At 42.5% G+C, this 22095-nt stretch overlaps 1 protein-coding gene and 1 long non-coding RNA gene across 5 annotated transcripts; both read right to left on the bottom strand.

Annotated features, from left to right (window-relative positions):
• Nucleotides 1-1797: 1797 nt before the first annotated feature.
• On the bottom strand, nucleotides 1798-7890 carry LOC110501802 (ELL-associated factor 2). Its single transcript, XM_021579638.2, has 6 exons — nucleotides 7661-7890; nucleotides 7173-7267; nucleotides 6912-7048; nucleotides 6525-6694; nucleotides 4135-4398; nucleotides 1798-3869 (listed from the first exon to the last, which is right to left on the bottom strand). The coding sequence occupies exons 1-6, from the start codon at nucleotides 7761-7763 to the stop codon at nucleotides 3820-3822; spliced, it is 819 nt and encodes a 272-aa protein (XP_021435313.1). The 5' UTR covers nucleotides 7764-7890; the 3' UTR covers nucleotides 1798-3819.
• Nucleotides 7891-16109: 8219 nt separating this feature from the next.
• LOC118943606 lies at nucleotides 16110-21806 on the bottom strand. Of its 4 annotated transcripts, none has more exons than XR_005038828.1 (6): nucleotides 20041-21041; nucleotides 19348-19485; nucleotides 18960-19166; nucleotides 17401-17491; nucleotides 17107-17233; nucleotides 16110-16457 (listed from the first exon to the last, which is right to left on the bottom strand). It is a non-coding gene; the product is annotated as an uncharacterized LOC118943606 (long non-coding RNA). The 4 variants fall into 4 exon arrangements; XR_005038826.1 differs by having other exon boundaries at nucleotides 18945-19166; nucleotides 20041-21035; XR_005038827.1 differs by having other exon boundaries at nucleotides 17107-17491; nucleotides 20041-21806.
• Nucleotides 21807-22095: the final 289 nt, after the last annotated feature.

Genomic DNA, 22095 nt, shown 5'->3' with positions numbered 1-22095 from the left:
CAATATAGCTATTTCACAGTAAAAAAAATTGACAACAGACCTTCAACGCACTTATAGGGAAGGACACTCAACAAGAGAAATTGAGAGAAATTGATGATACAATTATTGTGGGGGCTGTCTTGTTAGACTTCAGTGCAGATTTTGACATTATTGATCATAGTCTGCTTTTGGAAAAACATACACTACCATTCAAAAGTTTGGGATCACTTATAAATGTTCTTGTTTTTGAAAGAAAAGCACATTTTTTGTCCATTAAAATAACATAAAATTGATCAGAAATACAGTGTAGACATTGTTAATGTTGTAAAAGACTATTGCAGCTGGAAACGGATGACAGCAATTGCACGCAAGGCCAATTATATACTGTACACTGGAGTTACTTACCAAGACAACATTGAATGTTCCTGAGTGGCCTAGTTACAGTTTTAACTTAAATCGTGTTGAAAATCTATGGCAAGACTTGAAAATGGCTGCCTAGCAATGATCAACAACCAACTTGAGAAAGCTTGAAGAATTGATTAAAGAATCGTGGGCAAATATTGAACAGTCCAGGTTTGCAAAGCTCTTAGAGATTTACCCAGAAAGCTGAAGTCGCTGCCAAAGGTGATTCTAACATTTGAGTCAGGGGATGGAATACTTATCTTGTCAAAATATTAAATATATTTATTTTACATTTATAAAAGTTTTTCTTCCACTTTTACAGAGTATTTTGTGTAAATTATTGACAAAAAACAACTATTAAATCAACTTTAATCCCACTTTGTAACACAACAAAATGTGGAAAAGGTCAAGGGGTGTTAATACTTTCTCAAGGCACTGTAGCCCTAGTGTGATATGGTGCCATTTATTGGTGAAGTGTGGCCAACTTTAAATGAAGCATCTAATCACTCTCAAATTCAATAGAGGCTAATTCATTGAGTCTATATTTTTATTTTACCTTTATTTAACTAGGAAAGTCAGTTAAGAACAAATTCTTATTTTCAATGACGGCCTAGGAACAGTGGGTCAACTGCCTTGTTCAGGGGCAGAACGACAGATTTGTACCTTGTCAGCTCGGGGATTCGAACTTGCAACCTTAGCCCAATGCTCTAACCACTAGGCTACCCTACCAACTCTGGAGTCACTTATATATGGTTAGTGAGAAGTAGATTTGAAAAGTATTTTTAGCATTAGCATGTGTGGTAACGTGCGTCTATAGGTACAATGCAGCGACTTGTTTTACTCAAAACCTTTCAAAACTGATGTAATGAGTCTAAATACAAAATCTGGAGTATGGTTCAAGAGGAGAAGATGACTGCAGATGATTTTAAGCATTAGCGTTACATATGCAAAGAATGAGTTAACAGTTACCTTGTTTAAAAAAAATATCAATACCAAATTCAGTTTTGTTCATTTTAGGTGTTTCCATGATAGAGATGACAAGTTTTAAATTGACAGGCCACTGTGGAGTGGATTTAGAGTGGTTTAAATGGACACGAAAAATCAGATTTCTCAAACTAAAACATGGACCAAAGATTTTTATAACTAAACCAATATATTACACAGCCTGTCGTTTCCAATGGGAACAAATTAGTCAAAGTGGGCAGAACAAGCAAGGAGGTGGGCAGAGCCAAACACGGGCTAGTGAGATCCTATTGGCACGTTCTAGTATACATCTGCATATTTTCGTTAGGGAACGCCTACTCTGTGAAGTGCTCCTGTGTAATAACTCAATTCGCCTTTGCACTCCTTCTAAACAACTCGATTTTTAAAAACTTTTGCAAAGGATAAAGTTTACAAAACTTAGTCCACAGATTATAGTTTTTAGGAACGGGAAACTGTATTGAGATCAAATGTCGAGAAAATGTCCAGATTGTCAGCCAAAATCCATCTCGTTCCATCTTCTCCCACAGTCGGCCAGTGGGTTTCTTCTTACTACCATATTTGGTAGCGAGTGGAAACGCCAAATGGATGCTTCACATTTATACATCCGGTAAAATATCTGTCTCATTGTTCTATCTGTGCATGTACCATGGGCCGATATTCCAGATTACATGTACTACTAAATGTAAAAAGCAATGGAGTGGTGTAAACATGGGCAAATTAAAGTTTCCTTCCACCTCATTTTTTTGCACCAGTCTATTCCTTTTAAATCCAAGTCTCAGAGCCCCACAGTGGAGATGTAATGATACCCAGAAATGCTAGCGGTCAAACAGGCAAATGGTTCCTATAATTTTTACACCTTTCATTTTTCCCATAAAGGATTTTTAGAAACAATTAAAATAAAAACTGTGTTTTGTGTAGGCTTACCCTGGCGTGAAGTTTTGTGAATCTCTCTAGGACAAGATTACTTTTATCAATATATTCGGCAAGATTACAATTACATAAATTCATATTTTTGCTGCATTTTTCCTTCGCATTTAGGTTTTGCATTACATTAGCATAACAGTCAGGTTTTTCCCCCAATATTGATTTGTAGAATAGTGCATTTCCATTTCCATTCAAATCCATGAACAGGTGCACACCTCAGGAGAAAGGAGAGATTGTTGGGACAAACGTAATGTTGTAACATAATACTTTAGAGAGGGTGCAACACTAAGATATGACTTGGGATATGTCTCAAACGCATTTCCTGGATTCATCACGCGTCTCATTAATTCCATGATGAATTGCCTCTTTCTTTTTATTAATTTTTAAAAACACATTGGAAGAGAAGATCCAACTACCTCCTCTCAGACCTTCTCCTCCAATGCATTTTGTGAAAGAATCGATGAATCAAGGATGCAGGGAATCAAGGAAATACTTTAAGATTCACTTCAGTAACCATAACAACAGAAGGGATAGTAGTCATTGGAATGGCAGTTCTAAAGGCAGGGCTGTAAGACTCTCACTGGCATCAGGCTATAGGTGCATACATACACTCCCATTGCTCTGACACCCATAGAATATATTAAGCTGTTGGTTTTTCTGAGTAAATATGTCAAATATAATCATAAATCAGATTCAAGTATTGCAGGTTTAAAGCAACAAAGCCAAGTAATCTTTCAAATACATTACGTAGCATCACTGAGCAAAATCTTTAAGTTACGTTTACCCCACACTAGGCTAAATCAATCCACTTCAAGTAGTGCACTAGTTTCCTCAAATACCCCTCAGACTTGATATGTTGCTAGGCCATATATTAAACAAAAGTACCATTTTAAGATAATTCCTAATAAAGCAACGACATGATAAGACTGCTTCAACCTATCCCCTTTAAGAGTAAATCTTTCACAGTAGTCACAGTCTAACGGCTAAATAATGAAACACTGACGCTATATGATGCTTGAAGTCTTTCCAAATGGGTGAATGAAGGGGAATCCATTCTGATATTGATGTGGCTGATCCTTTATAACAGAAATACCTCCTCTGTTCAATTCAGCAGTATGGTTCCCAGTTCCCTTTGGCCAACTAGTTGTAAAACTTAAACTAGTAGAGTAACCACTACCTAAAATGAACAGGGAAAATAATCCAGATCAAATGTGTAGATAAGAGAATTGATCACAGCTATTGACCCATTTCTTTCAAAAAGGCACTAACAGATATCGACAACTGAGACTATTGATAGAACTATGAAGACACATTCAAGTGAAATGCTGGTGGGGTGGTGAGGGGTGTTGCTTCCAAAAGGTGTAGGGGTTTGGTCTTATTTGTCATTAAGAAGATCACATCCATATTCCCTAGTCTCATTCCACTCCTGTTGTGACCCTAAAGGACAGCCATCCATCCAGGTGAAGGTCAGTGCAGCTGTCCACAGATAGACCTCTCTGACACGCCACAGAATCAGTGGTCTCTCACTGGTCAGTCATCGTCACTTTCACTGCCAGACTCACTTAACTGCAGGTCATTCTCTGTAAAAAAAAAAGGGGAAGTACGAACATCATAAAACCACCAACAGCCATGTCACAATTCTAGCCTTATGGAGTTGGCATAGGCCTAACTCATACAGTATAGCCTATATCCATAGCAATGCAAATAGAAATTCTGATCTAGCAATGCAAATATGAAATGGTTTGATATAACATTAAAGTATTCAAACTATACCCTAAATACTGAGGAGAGGAGGAGGGAGGGAGGGAGGGACAAAGAAAAATAAAGCGTAATGAATGAACTTACTTAGCGTACTCATGAGGTGTCCTCCACCCCGAGGTGGTGAGGAGATGGTGGTGGTGGTAACGGTGGTGAGGATGGGCATGCCCTGGTGGGGTGGTGGCGCTGTGAGGGGACCCCCAGAGGGGCCGGGGGGAGGCGGGTGCCGGGACTCGTCCTCAGAATCACTACTGCTGGAGCTGTCCCCACTACTGGAGGAGGAGCTGTGGGAGTCTGAGGACGAGTCCCCACTACTCATCTGGTCCATGACCTTCGCCTCCGCCATTAGCTCTGGTGCGCATGGACACACACAGACAGGAAGACACACCGACACATGCGGACAGACACAAAAACAGTGACTGACCTTGAATCACAACACAAGACGATTTACAAACATAGCAATTGTTCCATTTATATGACCATGGACTACAATATAGATCAGGCCTGGGTATTTATATGACCATGGACTACAATCTAGATGGATTGAGATTAGGACAGCTATTACACGTGACACTCTACCAAGGCTCTAAAGTGCAACCAATTTGTTTCCAAGTGCCCTGGAGAAAAAAGCGAATGCAGATTCACTAGCGTGGTTGCACCATTACTACAGTGAAAATAACTTGCTTCTATCCCAACCAGGTCAAAAGGCCTGACCCATATTACCCACATCTGTGCCCCCAAATGTTACCAAATATTCGCACTCACGAAAAAGAACTGTCGCTGCTCCAACATGTACCTAACCATAAACATCGATGCCTTTCTTAAAATGAATATACACAGAAGTATATATTTTTAAACCTGCATATTTAGCTAAAAGAATTCCAGGTTAGCAGGCAATTTTAACCAGGTGAAATTGTGTCACTTCTCTTGCGTTCATTGCACGCAGAGTCAGGGTATATGCAAAAGTTTGGGCAGCCTGGCTCGGTGCGAACTAATTTGCCAGAATTATACGTAATTATGACATAACATTGAAGATTGTGCAATGTAACAGCAATTTTTAGACTTAGGGATGCCATCCGTCAGATGAAATACGGAATGGTTCCATATTTCACTGAAATAATAAACGTTTTGTTTTCGAGATGATAGTTTCCGGATTCGACCATATTAATAACCTACGGCTCGTATTTCTGTGTGTTATTATGTTATAATTAAGTCTATGATTTGATAGAGCAGTCTGACGATGGTAGGCACCAGCAGGCTCGTAAGCATTCATTCAAACAGCACTTTAGTGCGTTTTGCCAGCAGCTCTTCGCAATGCTTCAAGCATTGAGCTGTTTATGACTTCAAGCCTATCAACTCCTGAGATTAGGCTGGTGTAACCGATGTGAAATGGCTAGCTAGTTAGCGGGGTGCGCGCTTTCAAACGTCACTCGCTCTGAGACTTGGAGTAGTTGTTCCCCTAGCTCTGCATGGGTAACGCTGCTTCGAGGGTGGCGGTTGTCGTTGTGTTCCTGGTTCGAGCCCAGGGAGGAGCGAGGAGAGGGACAGAAGCTATACTGTTACACTGGCAATACTAAAGTGCCTATAAGAACATCCAATAGTCAAAGGTTAATGAAATACAAATGGTATAGAGAGAAATGGTCCTGTAATTCCTAGAATAATTACAATCTAAAACTTCTTTCCTGGGAATATTGAAGACTCGTGTTAAAAGGAACCACCAGCTTTCATATGTTCTCATGTTCTGAGCAAGGAACTGAAACGTTAGCTTTCTTACATGGCACATATTGCACTTTTACTTTCTTCTCCAAAACTTTGTTTTTGCATTATATAAACCAAATTTAACATGTTTCATTATTTATTTGAGGCTAAATTGATTTTATTGATGTATTATATTAAGTTAAAATAAGTGTATATTCAGTATTGTTGTAAATGTCATTATTACAAATCGTCCGATTAATCGGTATCGGCTTTTTTTGGTCCTCCAATAATCGTTATCGGCGTTGAAAAATCATAAATCGGTCGACCTCTAGTGGTGCAGGACTGATTTATTCATCACTCTCCCAACCCACAAAAGCAGCCTACTCTATTTCATTGAGACCACACATAATATATACTAGGCACACTTGACCTCGCACACCTAACTAGGAGAGGAGAGGTAGGCTACGAAACTTGAAGCAGCAAATTGTGTGTGTGAATAACGCAATAAAGATGTGCTTTTAATACAATAGGTAGGTTAACGCATACAAAGCAGAAAGACAACCATTTCCAAATAATCTGTGGGACAACAAAATGTTTTCATTTGTCTGACCGCCCGCTCCCAACCGCAGCATGAAAAAGTGACCACCGCGCCGCATTGATCTCTGTCGGGACAGAGATCACTGTCTCTGTCGGGAATGTAGCCCTCTAGTTGTGAGCAACAGTGCTTCCAATTAATGTTTTTAATTTAGAGCCCTGTGCATTACTGATGGTCTACATACCTCTCTCAATGTCATCCATGGGGGAGGCAGGGGACATCTTCTCTTTGGGAGGAGAGCTCTTGGAGCCTGCTGGGGTTTTGCTGCTGCTGCTAACACTAGTCTTCATCTGCTGGCTCAGACGACTGGTCTGCTGCTCTATACGAGACTGGATCTTACTGCTGCCTTCAGCCCTGACAGCACACACACACAGTTTATAGCTCCTAACTACGTAAGTAATACAAATCCGAATGACAAGTGAATCTGGACAACCCAGGTAACCAAGGAAACAGAAGGATGCAGTTTGAAACGGAGTTACTGTCCATTAAGAAATTATAATTTTCCATTGCACTAATGTTTTGCTACAGTGTGCCCAAATTAACACAAGTCGACCCTACTCTGTCCACCCACCTGGTCTTCTTGACTGCAATGTTGCTGTTGAGTTTCTCCAGACGGTACTCTCCTGTATCATGATTTACAATGAGAATACATTCCTTCATATAAGGCCTCTTGGATCCTTTGAAGACTGTTACAGGGGCAGTGGATCCCTGGGGAAAATCAATATATATATATGTTAATTTCTGGATATCAAGAGTTAAAGGGGGGAAAACAATCAAAATGTGCACTTTTCAATAATCAACTGTAAAATACATGATAATGCTTCATTCTTACCTCCAGATTGGGCAGTGTGATGGTAACTTGTTCTCCCTTTCCCACCTCCAGCTCTCCCTCACAGGAGGTGTCAATGGAGGCTGGTTTGAAGTCATCTGAATCAAAGAGATAAGAGAACAGTAGAAGTTACAAACTACTGAATTACACAGCAACATTATACAAGCAGAATGTAGGCTCCACACAAAAAGATTATTGGTTTGGTTAGTTCTGACAGAATGAAGTTTCAGTCGCCACTGTTCACCTCCAGATGGTGCCACAAGGCCACTATTGTTGCTAACAAACAGCAGCAAGTGATGCAAACCAAAAGCCCAATCAAAAGTACGAAAATGTGATAAATGTTTAAATGTTTAATAAAGTGACAGTGACTTAGACAAACGAGTTAGCTATTTCATTTAAAACTAATATTTTGGGGTTTTAACTATCTAGCTATCCATTGGCATACGTTAGCAAGTTAGCTAGCTAGCAAGTATGATCAAAATGCCACTTACATCGCACCGTGTGGTAGGCACCTTTGGGTTGTTTCTCAAATGTTTCGCCTAATTTCAAAACATGTTCTTGACTGTCAAAGTGTGAGTATGTTGTTCCATTCATATTCTAATCAAAGTTTTCAATCATATGTTAATAACAGTAAACTTTCCACGTCCATTCGATACCATCTACCGCAAAACGAGCCAACTCACTTCCAGACCTAAGTTCTGCCCTTCCTTCGTTGTGATTGATCAGACTGATCTAGTTGCTTATTTTGATTCGTGTAAATACCTGTCAATCAATATTTTGAGAATTTCAGGCGGAAGTTGCTTCAGAGCTCATGTCACATGGCATGGTTTGCTTTAAAAAAAAAAAACGTGCTGAGAATTTCTTCATCATAACTGCACAAGTGTTTTATATTCATGGAGCTTCTATATGACAACATCACACAGAACAGAGCGTCTATGGCCGGCTCCAAATGAGCGATGGGCCTCTAAGTGGCCAAACACAGGCAGCCAAACAACATTATCAATTCTTGGTTAGAGCTTTTCATTACGCTAGCCTATATTAAAACCAACAAATAGCCCATTTATATATTTGTTGGTTTTAATATTGGCTAGCGTAATGAAAAGCTCTAACCAAGAATTGATCATATATATATATATATATATAAAAATATATATATATATATATATGTGTGTATTTTTTTTTACATAACAGCATTAGGCCCATGTTTGCATTGCTGAAGGAAAATAGAATAAGGTATTCTCAAGACAACGAGAGACATCTTCATACAGTTGCCTAGTAGGCCAATACACTGAGCAGGTGGTCTAAGTAATGAATTAGTAACAGTTGTTTGCTAGTCTCTAAAACCCCGCTATGGTGATGGACTAGCTGAGCTTACGGGCTCTAACCCCTAAAGCTGGGGAAATAAGCTCTTTTCCTTTCCTAAACTGAATCATAATCCTTCAATTCTTGCTGTGTCTCTACTTTTGCTGTGTCTGTACAAGCCAAGCCATATGTAACCCCTTCAAACAGTAGGCTAGAGTAGAGGATGTAAGTTTAGAGAAAGATAATATGAAGATTATGCTTGTCAAGACCATAATGACAACATTGGTAACTGTTTATCCAGTGTCAATTTCCCCAATTACTTCACAGAGAGAAAGGTTGAAGTGCCAATCCCACCTGCTTCGTCTAGATGTTGTTATTGGAAAATTAGGTCAAGTGTGGTGTGTTACTGTAAATGACAGCCCGAGAGAGAGAGAACAAGGGAGGGAACGAGGGAGAGGGAATGAGGGAGGGGAAGAGGGAGAGAGAACAAGGGAGGGAACGAGGGAGAGAAAACAAGGGAGGGAACGAGGGAGAGAGAATGGGCAATATAATGAAAGAGAAAGGATGAGGTGAGGTTAGAGGGATAAAAGGACTTTAGAGATATAATGGTAGGGTGGCACTTCTCATTATGGTATTGCCTATTGGTGGACCACAAAGGATGCTCCCCCATGTGCAGTACGTTAACACCCAGGCAGGGAGAGAGAGAATACCCCAGGCCCCCTTCTTCACTATAGGATCCAGTGTCAGGCTTTAGTGTAACAGGATATTGCAGGCAGAGTGGCCAACTATACACTAAGATATGTCCATTCTGGATCAGGTTTCATCTACTATTGTGAGCTGAACGGAGCATTAATCTGCCTATAGGCCCCCTGGCAATAGTGTTAGTGTAATAAATGAAGCAAAACAACAACACAATGTAACAGTGTGATAAATGTGTATAACACATTTTCTAATTGTCACTGGACATAATCAAGGATCTTCCGCTTGTTTTAAATTTTCGCCTTAAATGACATACCCAATCTAACTGTCTGGTAAAAGATAATACAAAGGAAAAAACACTTTTTTTTGCATTTTTTTGTACCATCATCTTTGAAATGCAAGAGAAAGGCTATAATGTATTATTCCAGCCCAGGCACAATTTAGACTTTGGCCACTAGATGGAAGCAGTGTATGTTTTAGACTGATCCAATTTAGGATATCTGTTCAAAGTGTTGTATCAAGACTGCCTAAATGTGCCTCATTGGTTAATTCATACATTTTGAAGTCCATAATTGGGCACTCTCCTCAAGGGGCGGCAGGGTAGCCTAGTGGTTAGATTGTTGTACCGGTAAGGAAAGGTTGCAAGTTCAAATCACCGAGCTGACAAGGTGCAAATCGGTCATTCTGCCCCTGAACGAGGCAGTTAACCCACTGTTCCTAGGCCGTCATTGAAAATAAGAATTTGTTCTTAATTAACTGAACCCCGCCCTGTGCAACTGGATCCTGGACTTCCTGACGGGCTGCCTCCAGGTGGTAAATGTTGGAAACAACACCTCCACTACACTGTTCCTCAACACATTGGCCCCACAAGGGTGCGTGCTCAGCCCCTTCCTGTACTCCCTGTTCACCCATGACAGTGTGTCCATGCATGCCTCTAACTCAATCATCAAGTTTGTTCAGTAGTAGGCCTGATTACCTGATTACCAACAATGACAACACAGTCACAGGGAGGAGGTGAGGGCCCTGACGGAGTCGTGGCAGGAAAATAACCTCTTCCTCAACGTCATCAGAAAGAAGGAGCTGATTGTGGACTTCAGGAGACAGCAGAGGGCGCACGCCCCCATCCACATTGATGGGACAACAGTGGAGAAGATGAAAAGCTTCAAATTCCTCGGCGTGCACATCACTGACAATCTGAAATGGTCCACCCACACAGACAGTGTGGTTAAGAAGGTGCAACAGCGCAGTAATTTGGCTCGGGCCATAAAACCCTCACAAACTTTAACAGATGCACCATTGAGAGCATCATGTCGGGCTGTATCACTGCCTGGTACAGCAACTACACTGCCCACAACCGCAGAGCTCTCCAGAGGGTGGTGCGGTCTGCCCAACGAATCACCCGGGGCTCACTGCCTGCAATCCAGGACACCTAGACTCCCAGATGTCACAGGAAGGCCAAAAAGACCAACCGAGCCATGGCCAGTTCCCCCCTCTATCATCCAGGAGGCGAGGTCAGAACAGGTGCATAAAAGTTGGGACATATATGCTGTTTTTCAGTCTATCTCAAGGCCATCAGACTTTTAAATAGTCATCACTGCCCTGAACTTACTCACTGTCTCTTACCTTGCTACCACCCGGTTACTCAATCCTGCACCTTAGAGGCTGCTGCCCTATGTAGATTGCACATCACCAAGAAACTATCATGGTCCAAACACAAAAAAGACAATCGTGAAGAGGGAACGACAAAGCCTATTCCCCTTCAGGAGACTGAAATGATTTGGCATGGGTCCTCAGATCCTCAAAAAGTTCTACAGCTGCACCATTGAGAGCATCCTGACTGGTTCCATCACTGCCTGGTATGGCAACTGCTCGGCCTCCGACTACACTGCACGGCCCAGTACATCACTGGGGCCAAGCTTCCTGCCATTCAAGACCTCTATATCAGGCAGTGTCAGAGGAAGGCCATAAAAATTGTCAAAGCAGTACTGGAGCGCCAAGTGGAGGTCCAAAAGGCTTCTCAACAGCTTCTACCCCCCAAGCCATAAGACTCCTGAACAGCTAATCAAAGGGCTACCCAGACCCCTCTTTTACGCTGCTGCTACTCTGTTTATAATCTATGCATAGTCACTTTAACTCTACCTACATGTACATATGACCTCAGTTACCTCAACTAACCGGTGACCCCACACATTGACTCTGTACCGGTACCCCCTGTATATAGCCTTGCATGTTATTTTACTGCTGCTGTTTAATTACTTTTTACTTTTATTTTCTATTTATCTATTTTTTACTTAACACTTATTTTTCATTTTGTTTCTTAACTTCTTAAAGCATTGTTGGTTAAGGGCTTGTAAGTAAGCATTTCACTGTAAGGTCTACCTACACCTGTTGTATTTGGCACATGTGACAAATAACATTTTACTTGAGGAGGAGGAGGAGTAGAAGCAGCGGCAGGAGAAGGAGAAGTAGGAGCAGCATTAGCAGCGGCAGGAGGAGGAGAAGTAGTAGCAGCATTAGCAGGAGGAGGAGACGTAGGAGCAGCATTAGCAGCCGCAGGAGGAGGAGAAGTAGGAGCAGCAGTAGCAGCGGAAGAAGGAGGAGACGTAGGAGCAGCATTAGCAGTGGCAGGAGGAGGAGAAGTAGGAGCAGCAGTAGCAGTGGCAGGAGGAGGAGAAGTAGGAGCAGCAGTAGGGAGAGGAGAGGTAGGAGCAGCAGTAGCAGTGGCAGGAGGAGGAGAAGTAGGAGCAGCAGTAGCAGTGGCAGGAGGAGAAGTAGGAGCAGCATTAGCAGCGGCAGGGGGAGGAGAAGTAGGAGCAGCTGTAGCAGTGGCAGGAGGAGGAGAAGTAGGAGCAGCATTAGCAGTGGCAGGAGGAGAAGTAGGAGCAGCAGTAGCAGTGGCAGGAGGAGGAGAAGTAGGAGCAGCAGTAGCAGTGGCAGGAGGAGAAGTAGGAGCAGCATTAGCAGCGGCAGGGGGAGGAGAAGTAGGAGCAGCAGTAGCAGGAGGAGGAGAAGTAGGAGCAGCAGTAGCAGTAGCAGGAGAAGGAGGAGCAGAAGTAGCAGCGGCAGGAGGAGGAGAAGTAGGAGCAGCATTAGCAGTAGCAGGAGAAGTAGAAGCAGCATTAGCAGTAGCAGGAGAAGTAGAAGCAGCATTAGCAGTGGCAGGAGGAGGAGAAGTAGTAGCAGCATTAGCAGGAGGAGGAGACGTAGGAGCAGCATTAGCAGCCGCAGGAGGAGGAGAAGTAGGAGCAGCAGTAGCAGCGGAAGAAGGAGGAGACGTAGGAGCAGCATTAGCAGTGGCAGGAGGAGGAGAAGTAGGAGCAGCAGTAGCAGTGGCAGGAGGAGGAGAAGTAGGAGCAGCAGTAGGGAGAGGAGAGGTAGGAGCAGCAGTAGCAGTGGCAGGAGGAGGAGAAGTAGGAGCAGCAGTAGCAGTGGCAGGAGGAGAAGTAGGAGCAGCATTAGCAGCGGCAGGGGGAGGAGAAGTAGGAGCAGCTGTAGCAGTGGCAGGAGGAGGAGAAGTAGGAGCAGCATTAGCAGTGGCAGGAGGAGAAGTAGGAGCAGCAGTAGCAGTGGCAGGAGGAGGAGAAGTAGGAGCAGCAGTAGCAGTGGCAGGAGGAGAAGTAGGAGCAGCATTAGCAGCGGCAGGGGGAGGAGAAGTAGGAGCAGCAGTAGCAGGAGGAGGAGAAGTAGGAGCAGCAGTAGCAGTAGCAGGAGAAGGAGGAGCAGAAGTAGCAGCGGCAGGAGGAGGAGAAGTAGGAGCAGCATTAGCAGTAGCAGGAGAAGTAGAAGCAGCATTAGCAGTAGCAGGAGAAGTAGAAGCAGCATTAGCAGTGGCAGGAGGAGAAGTAGAAGCAGCAGTAGAAGCGGCAGGAGGAGAAGTAGAAGCAGCATTAGCAGCGGAAGAAGGAGAAGTAGGAGCAGCAGTAGCAGCGGCAGGAGGAGAAGTAGGAGCAGCAGTAGCAGTGGCAGGAGAAGTAGAAGCAGCAGTAGCAGCGGCAGGAGGAGGAGAGGTAGGAGCAGCAGTAGCAGTGGCAGGAGGAGGAGAAGTAGAAGCAGCAGTAGCAGCCGCAGGAGGAGAAGTAGGAGCAGCAGTAGCAGTGGCAGTAGGAGAAGCAGTAGCAGTGGCAGGAGGAGGAGAAGTAGGAGCAGCAGTAGCAGTGGCAGGAGGAGAAGTAGAAGCAGCAGTAGCAGCGGCAGGAGGAGAAGTAGGAGCAGTGGCAGGAGAAGTAGGAGCAGCAGTAGTAGTGGCAGGAGGAGAAGTAGGAGCAGCAGTAGCAGTGGCAGGAGGAGGAGAAGTAGAAGCAGCAGTAGCAGCGGCAGGAGGAGAAGTAGGAGCAGCAGTAGCAGTGGCAGGAGGAGGAGAAGTAGGAGCAGCAGTAGCAGTTGCAGGAGGAGAAGTAGGAGCAGCAGTAGCAGGAGGAGGAGGAGAAGTAGGAGCAGCAGTAGCAGTGGCAGGGGAAGTAGGAGCAGCAGTAGCAGGAGGAGAAGTAGCAGCAGCAGTAGCAGCGGCAGGAGGAGGAGAAGTAGGAGCAGCAGTAGCAGTGGCAGGAGGAGACGGAGGACGAGCTGCAGGGGAAAAGAGAAAAGGAGGGGGGAGAGAGACGGAGGAGAAGCCATAGCATCAGAGTGAGGATAGTAATGGTGAAGGAAGTGGTGAACCACAAGCAACTCAGTGCTGCCTCCCAGTGCTGAGTCACAATCCTCTGCCAAGAGACAAGTCCTCCCCCAGAAACCAATAACTCACTAGACCCAGGTCAAACAAATGACTAAAAAAATGTATCATTACTATCGAGTCAGTCAAGTCCTTCACCAACCTCACATCAGTAGTGTGTGTGTTTGACGTTATTGTTGTAAGTTATTATGCCTTGGAAAATAAAGGCGTTGTTCAAGTAATAATGTCTGTAAAACATTGTTTTCCAGTCATATCCAATACCAGGAGTATCAAACTCCAGTATTTGAATAAGGCTGTGACTGCATGTTGAAGTGTAGAATTGTAACATCAATGGTTACACATTGTACCTCTGCAGTAGACTAAAACACTTGATTGAAGTAGTTAAATGCTGATTTGTAATTCAAATGTATAGGACCAGAATTTAAAAAACAGTTAATTGCACTCCCTATGCATCATGTAAATACTGTACAGGATAAGTGTAGTATTTCATCAAATGAGACTTAATTTCAACCAGAAGAGAATGTGAACCAATTCCAGTAGAGAATGTGAAAAAGTTCATTATTCAAAGGTTATAAATGCATAATATATGCATTATTAATATTATAATTGTAATATTTATTAGATTATGAATACAAGTTCAATCTGTACTTCAATGCACATCTGGTGTTCATGATAAAAACAGAGGAAGAAAGCGGTGGGTAGAGAGGTGTGAGAAAGAGTGTAAAAGACAGAAGGGGAAAGAAGTAAGAATTGAGGAGCAGGGAAGACAGCATATGTTTAATGAATTACAGTGCTACCCTAATATTCTCTCAGTTCATCACAATTACATAATAGTGTCTCTAGTGGTGTCTCATAACAGCCTTGGGCCCCCAGTTAACCCGAAGGTTATCTTAAGAGCGGGTGAAATGGTGATGACGGGACTGAGGGTTGGCATCCTCTCTCACATCAAAACATACCTGCAGACAAGAGACAGATGTAGAGCGAGATAGCGATAGAGAGAGATAGAGATTTGTGGGGTTTTTTATTCTAACACTGTCAGTCATCATAATAATGAGGTAAAATGCTAAACTGACCTTGGATCATTAACTCTTGGACTACTACATCCCTATGTGTATTTCAATGTAAAGCATCTCTTTAGTAACACTTCCCGTTGACTCAGCCAAGTGACCTCTCCTCTCTGTGATTATGCTATGTCAGGCAGGCAAGAGGTTCACTGACACTGCTGATATAACCTAGAGGGTTTAGGGAGCAGGGAGAAGAGGCATGAAGTGAGGGAGGGAGACTGAGGAAATAAGGTATTTAAAGAGACAAAGTGTTCAACAGGAATCTGTATGTTTGTCTGTGTTTTCACCTGGTGTCCACCCTGAGTGGCTGCAGAGTACTTTATACTGGAACACACACACACACACACATAATAATGGAGTGTCTTACAATTCTCCATCGTTGGTCCTCTTGCCTATTCTTTGAAGATGGAAGGCGCACAGCCCTCAATTATACACCAGGCGCCTGTTTTGGTTTTGTGCAGACATCACCCTTACCTAAACATCACCCTCACTGAGAAGTAGAAATCAAATGGAGAGAAACTGGGGATTGAATAACTGCAGTTGACATAGCAAGTAATTATAACGTCATGACGAGTCATGCAAAAAAAAAAATACAGTTGAGAGGAATATGTTAGTTAATGTAGAGACAAATTATTCTGCATATGTTTTGTCATAAAGTTAATTTACGAAAATCGCTATTTAGCAAGTTTGCTGACAAGCTAACATTTGCCAGCTAGCTAACTAGTTTTATGGGTGTTGTGACATTAATTAAAAAAATGTGATTCGTGTTGTTTGTTTTAGAAAACCTGCAAACCAGGCTGTCGTCTTGTAAAACAGTGGACGTAAAGAATCTAACGCTAGCTAGCTAAAGCATTTACTGCAAATTTTATGTACAACTTTGTAAGCTTGCCTTGCTGATATTCCCCATGCAATGCCGCTTATTGTGTAGTGGAGGATAAAAATACCTGTATGCCTATGGATGTGTAGCAGATCTGTGTATGGACCCTAAAAGATGTTGTATAAATATTAGTTCAGAACCTAGCTATGAACCTCAGCTATCATAGCCTGTTGTATCGACTTCAAACTAGTCTAAATGGCATTAATGAAGCCTATGGATTAAGTAGAATATAATATAACTTTATTCTGCCAAGGATGCAAGTCCTATATACATGTAGTTATTACCAAGCATGAGATCCGGTCACAAGTGTAGAGAGCAGGAGGCAGTTGCAGGTTTAGAACTACTGAGTTTATTAAAGCACTATAATTCTAAAAGCGGGACGAAACCCAAAGTACTAAATAATAAAGTACTCAGGAAATAGGAGAGATTCCACTCAAGGAAAATAAGCAACATTTACAATGCCGACAAAAGACAAATGACAGAGTGAGTATGTATAGAGTGGGGATTGGAACCAGGTGTGTGTAATGATGACGAGACAAGTCCGGGGTTGATGAGTGAAGGGCATTTGCCAGCAGCAGGTTCGGGAGGAGCTAGAAGGCCGGCGACGCCGAATGCCTGAGCTGGACAGGAGGGGGAGCCAAAGCGAAGGCTGGTGTGACAGATCCTCACATTGTAGCCTGTACATTGAATATATTCACTGATCATGTACTCTACCTTGGCAAATAAAAGTGCGGTTCAGATATGTCTGTGAGACATTATTTTTCCTTCATATCCAATACCAGGAGTACCAGCTGTGTCTGCATGTATTAAAATGATATACTTTAACAGCATTTACCGATCCTGGTCCTGGGACATGAATGGTTACACATTTTAACCAAGCGAATAGACTAGAAACATGATTTAAGTAATTAAAGGCTAATTTGGAATTCATATATACAGAAACAGAATTTAAAAAACAGTACACTACCCTTCCTATGCATCATGTGCAGTTTACATACACTTAGGTTGGAGTCATTAAAACTAATTTTTCAACCACTTCACAAATTTCTTGTTAACAAACTATAGTTTTGGCAAGTCGGTTAGGACATCTACTTTGTGCATGACACAAGTAATTTTCCTAACAATTGTTGACAGATTATTTCAATTAAAATTCACTGTATCACAATTCCAGTGGGTCAGAAGTTTACATATACTAAGTTGACTGTGCCTTTAAACAGCTTGGAAAATTCCAGAAAATGATGTCATGGCTTTAGAAGCTTCTGATAGGCTAATTGACATCATTTGAGTCAATTGGAGGTGTACCTGTGGATGTATTTCAAGGCCTACCTTCAAACTCAGTGCCTCTTTGCTTGACATCATGGGAAAATCAAAAGAAATCAGCCAAGACCTCAGAAAAAAAAATCTGGTTCATCCTTGGGAGCAATTTCCAAATGCCTGAAGGTACCACGTTCATCTGTACAAACAATAGTACGAGAAAAAGTGAGAGAGTGTAAAAGACAGAAGGGGAAAGAAGAATTGAGGAGCAGGGAAGACAGCATATGTTTAATGAATTACAGTGCTACCCTAATATTGTCTCAGTTCTTCACAAGTACATAAGTGTCTCTAGTGGTGTCTCCTAACCAGCTTTGGGTCCCCAGTTGTCCTTAAGGTTATCTTAAGAGCGGGTGATGACGGGACTGGGGGTGGCATCCTCTCTCACATCAAAACATACCTGCAGACGAGACAGATGGAGAGATATAGAATTTTAAAAAGGCTTATCGTGCTAACACTGTCAGTCATCATAATCATCTTGAGGTGTAATGCAAAACCCTCCCTATCATTAACTCTTGGACTACTACATCTATCTGTATTTCAATGTAAAGCATATTTTTAATAATACTTCCTGTTGACCCGACCAAGTGACCTCTGATCATGCTGTGCCCTCTATGTGCCAGTTCAGCTCCGGGAGGGGTTCACCGACACAGCTGATATAACCTAGATGATTTAGGGAGAAGGGAGGTGTCCCACCCTGATCTGTTTCACCTGTCTTTGTCCTCGTCTCCACCACCCTCCAGGTGTCGCCCATGTTTCTCATTATCCCCAGTGTATTTATACCTGTGTTCTCTGATTGTCTGTTGCCAGTTGTCTTGCCAGGTCTTACCAGCGTGTTTTCCCGTCTCCCTGCTTTCTCAAGTTCTGTTTCCTAGTTTCCCCGGATCTGACCATTCTGCCTGCCCTGTCCCCGAACCTGCCTGCCGTTCTGTACCTGTCTGACCCTGACCTGTTAACAAATCTCTGCCTGTCCTGACCCCGAGCCTGCCTGCCGTTCTGTACCTGCCTAACCCTGACTCGTTTACGAACCTCTGCCTGTCCTGTCCCTGAGCCTGCCTGCCGTTCTGTACCTGCCTAACCCTGACTCGTTTACGAACCTCTGCCTTTGACCTGTCTTTTGCCTGCCCCCTGTTTGGGTCAATAAACATCTGTGACTCTAGCTGTCTGCATCTGGGTCTTATCCGAGTTGTGATAGGAGGAGAGAGATGAAGTGAACGAGACTTATTGAGAAAATAAGGTAGTTAAAGACAAGTGTTCAACAGGAATCTGTGTGTGTGGTCTCACCTGGTATCCACACTAAGTGGCTGCAGGGTACTTTATTGAAAAACATGCACAGACACACAAGGACAAACAATATAGCGTAGTTATAGAACTAATGATGTATCTTACTATTCTCCGTGGCTGGTCCTCTTGCCTATTTGAAGGTGGAAGGAGCCACACCTGAGCCTGCTTACTGCCCAACACAATCCATCAATCAGATTGATACACGTCTTATACTATAGTGTGTCTATAGGGTGTTTAATTGTTCAACATTTTCTCAATATGGGGGACTCTTAAAAGAGCCTGTTTTGGTTTTGTACAGACATCACCCTTACCTGAACAGCACCCTCACCTGAGAAGTAGAAATCAAAAGGAGAGAAACTGGGAATTTAAAAACTGCAGTTGACATAGCTAAGTAAATGGAAGAATACTCTTATTGCAATGTGGATGGCTCTTAAAATAGCCTTTGGTTGTGCATTGTAGTCTATGGTTTTGCCAGGGAACAGCACCCTCTGAAGAAGTAGGAGGTGAAGATATCCCACACATGGATTTCCTCCCATGCTGCGTTGTTGGCCCTAATCATTGAAACATACTGTAGAGCAGCAGACCTCTCCTCTGGCACACGGTGGCGAGCTGCAGATCCCCCTCCTGGTACTCGTGTCCATCCTCATGAAGTTATGCACGACACAGGTAGCCTTCAAACGCCTGAATTCCTCCAGGAGGCAGTCCCAGATGGCTCTGGTCACCCAACCTTGCAGTGCCCTACACGGTAACTGTAGGCAATCATTTTGAAGGAATCTCCAGTTACAAGATATCTGTAGGAATATGGAAGAAAATGTCATTATTAGACTTTTACATCACCAGGCCATTGTGGATTACTAAAGTATAATAATTCTTATAACAAATGATAACATTTGATAAATAGATGCATGTGCACATGCATGTGACAATAGCAGGATCATATCAAGGATTGCATCACAAATTAATCATAAATACCACTTGAAGCTTGATGACTTGATCATTTGAATCAGAGCTAAGGCAAAAACAGGTCCAGTTCCCAGAACCAGGACTGAGAACCACTGCTCTTCATTGGGACCTCTTCATCTGCAGACAGGCTTTCACAGCTCTCTGTATCTGAGGACAGAAAACCACACAAGAAACAGACTTCATTATACTCAAATTAGACCACACTGAATATTATGTTACTATTATCTCTGTCCTCACTTCTAGGGACTGGAACTACACTAAAGTACCTGCCCTATACAGAATAGCCTACTTTCTCACTGATAGTTGGGGCTGCTATCCTTTCACCCTCCTCCATGGCTGTTAGCTAGCTACCTACAAATGCATTTGGAGTTTTTGTTACAGTGTTAAATACATCAAGATAGCTAGCTAATATGAAGTTACGTAGCTGTGATATTTAATTAACTTATGTCAAGTTGTCTAGATAGCTAGCTAGCTACATTAGCAGCTTGTTTGAGTTAACCTGCACTGTAGCTAGTTAGCTAATAATACGTCTTATTTATTTTTTTTAATCGAAATGTATTTACCTACATTAATAGGTTCTCCCAGCCTTGTGGACGATTGGAAACAGGGCAACAAAGTGTGTTTGTCACCAGAGCGTTTTAGAGCATATTACTATTTAACGTTACCTGTGAATAAATTCATGAAATTGATTAAACTATTTACCCATTTAATAACCAGACATTCACACAAACTTGCAAGGCTGAATTCTTGACGCACAATCGAACTGCTGCCATATGCTGCCAGCACCCTCAAGCGACCCACTCACGCAACAATTCACCGCGTGCTAGTCATTGTTACCAGTTACATTACATGGGATGTGCAAAATCACGAGCATCATGCTCTCTTCCGCGTAAAGAAATTTGACTGCAAACAAAAAAAAAAAAAACCTGTATATAAGGATGAGATGTTCATGTCTCAATGGGAGTCGTCCTAAAAGTGGGAAGACAGGAGACAAGCTTAGGTCCAAAATAAGCCAATGGAAACACATTGGTCTTATTTTGGACAGATTTTGGCGAGAGTGAAACATCTCGCTTCGCCTCTTCCTCTCTGCTCGCTTTGTGACTGACAGGCGCCTATCCTATCAATAGATTGCTAGAAGATGCATATTGTTCATTATAGTGGGAGAGGGCTCGACAGAGTAGCTAATTGAAAATGAAAAGTAGCATAGTTAATATGAAGTGGAAAACACTGGTATTGTCAGTCACTGACAGTCACTCAATTAGCCATTTCAGCTAACAATTCTTTGTTTGGTAAATTAGTCAGTTGATTTTGTTAGTCACTCTCACTCAGGTATCATTAACATGGATGTAAGTCTTGGCAAAATGTGTAGACTTGCATGGAATGAGCTTTAAACGTGCAAAAATGTCTCTCCACCCCATGGCAAAATGGGTAGATTTGCAGGAAATTAGCTGTAAAATTGTAGATTTAAAAAAAATCTCTGCCTCTTGGCAAAATGTGTAGAATTTCAGGAAATTAAATGTAAAATGTAAATGTTTATCTCTGCTGTTAAGAGGGGGAGCCACAAAAATGTTTTGTGTTTAGGGCCCCCAAAATCTAGGGCCGACCCTGGGAGATTTTGTTAGTGAAGAGAGTTGTATAACACGGTTGTACACTGGGGTACTGCTTGAGTGATCTCCCTCATGCTCCCACAACAAAAAGAAAAACATACAGTACACTGAAGATTTAAAAACGAGATCGTTAAACCGTCAGCAAATCATTAAAAGTAAAAGCTGCAAGTAAAATTGTTGGTCCGGGATTCGGAAGGGAAACCTGCTCGTGATGCAATTCTAACTGGGGGTTTCGTTGTTACTTTGAAAAGTAGCCTACTATAGATGTAAGTTTGAGCTTCATCAATGCAACAATGTATCAATGTGTGTTCATGAGTTTATTCTTTCAAAGTTTGAAGTGCCACGAGCTAAAAATGAAGCAATTTTGCAAGATGATGTGTCGTGCTGGTTACAGAAGTGGTTTTCTGTTGAGGGATACAGAATGATGCGAGCAGAGATTGTATCTATTGTCGAACTTAACGATATGTATTATATTATATATGTTTTTATTACATTATATTAGGATTCCATTGTTGGTAGGGCAACAATTATACAGCCGATTTATGCATGCACTGGAGGCTATAGTAGAGTACCCTCACCTCATCACTAACTGGTGCTCATTCCCGAGATGGAGGAGCAGGTGCACTCCAGCCGCAGGGATGTAGAGGAAAGGCAAAGGTAAATGATGATTAAGATCCAGGCATACAGGCTGTGTGCATGTCACTGGTTCGATAGGGCCCAAGAGTGGTAGAGGTTTTATAGAGCCAGAAGCTCCTGTTTAATGTTGAATCGTTGGGTCAGGATGAAGTGATCAGGAATGATGGCAATTGTGCTTTGTAGACTACACCACACTATACAGGAAGAAAATCATTGATAGAAAACAGTATCCATTCTATCTGAAAACATTATTCCATCCTGTCAGCACATTAAATATAGACGAAGGTGGGTATTTTTTTCACCATGGTGAGGGGGGAGTGAGGGGGGGGGGGAGGGGGAGATGGGAAGGGGAGTGATACAAGTTGAAGATGAGACCTTCCATGGTCAGCATTGACCCTGGTCATGAGTGCACTTACAGTAGAAAAAAAGTCCAACCTGAGTCAAGTTTCAAGATTTTAATGCCACATGCACAAGTACAGTGAAATGCCTTTCTTGCAAGCTCCAAACCCAACAA

The sequence above is a fragment of the Oncorhynchus mykiss genome, chromosome 22 (assembly GCF_013265735.2).
Source record: "Oncorhynchus mykiss isolate Arlee chromosome 22, USDA_OmykA_1.1, whole genome shotgun sequence".
NCBI lineage: Eukaryota > Metazoa > Chordata > Actinopteri > Salmoniformes > Salmonidae > Oncorhynchus > Oncorhynchus mykiss.
The sequence above is the reverse complement of the archived record's forward strand: the minus strand, read 5'-3'. Positions and strand labels throughout refer to the sequence as shown.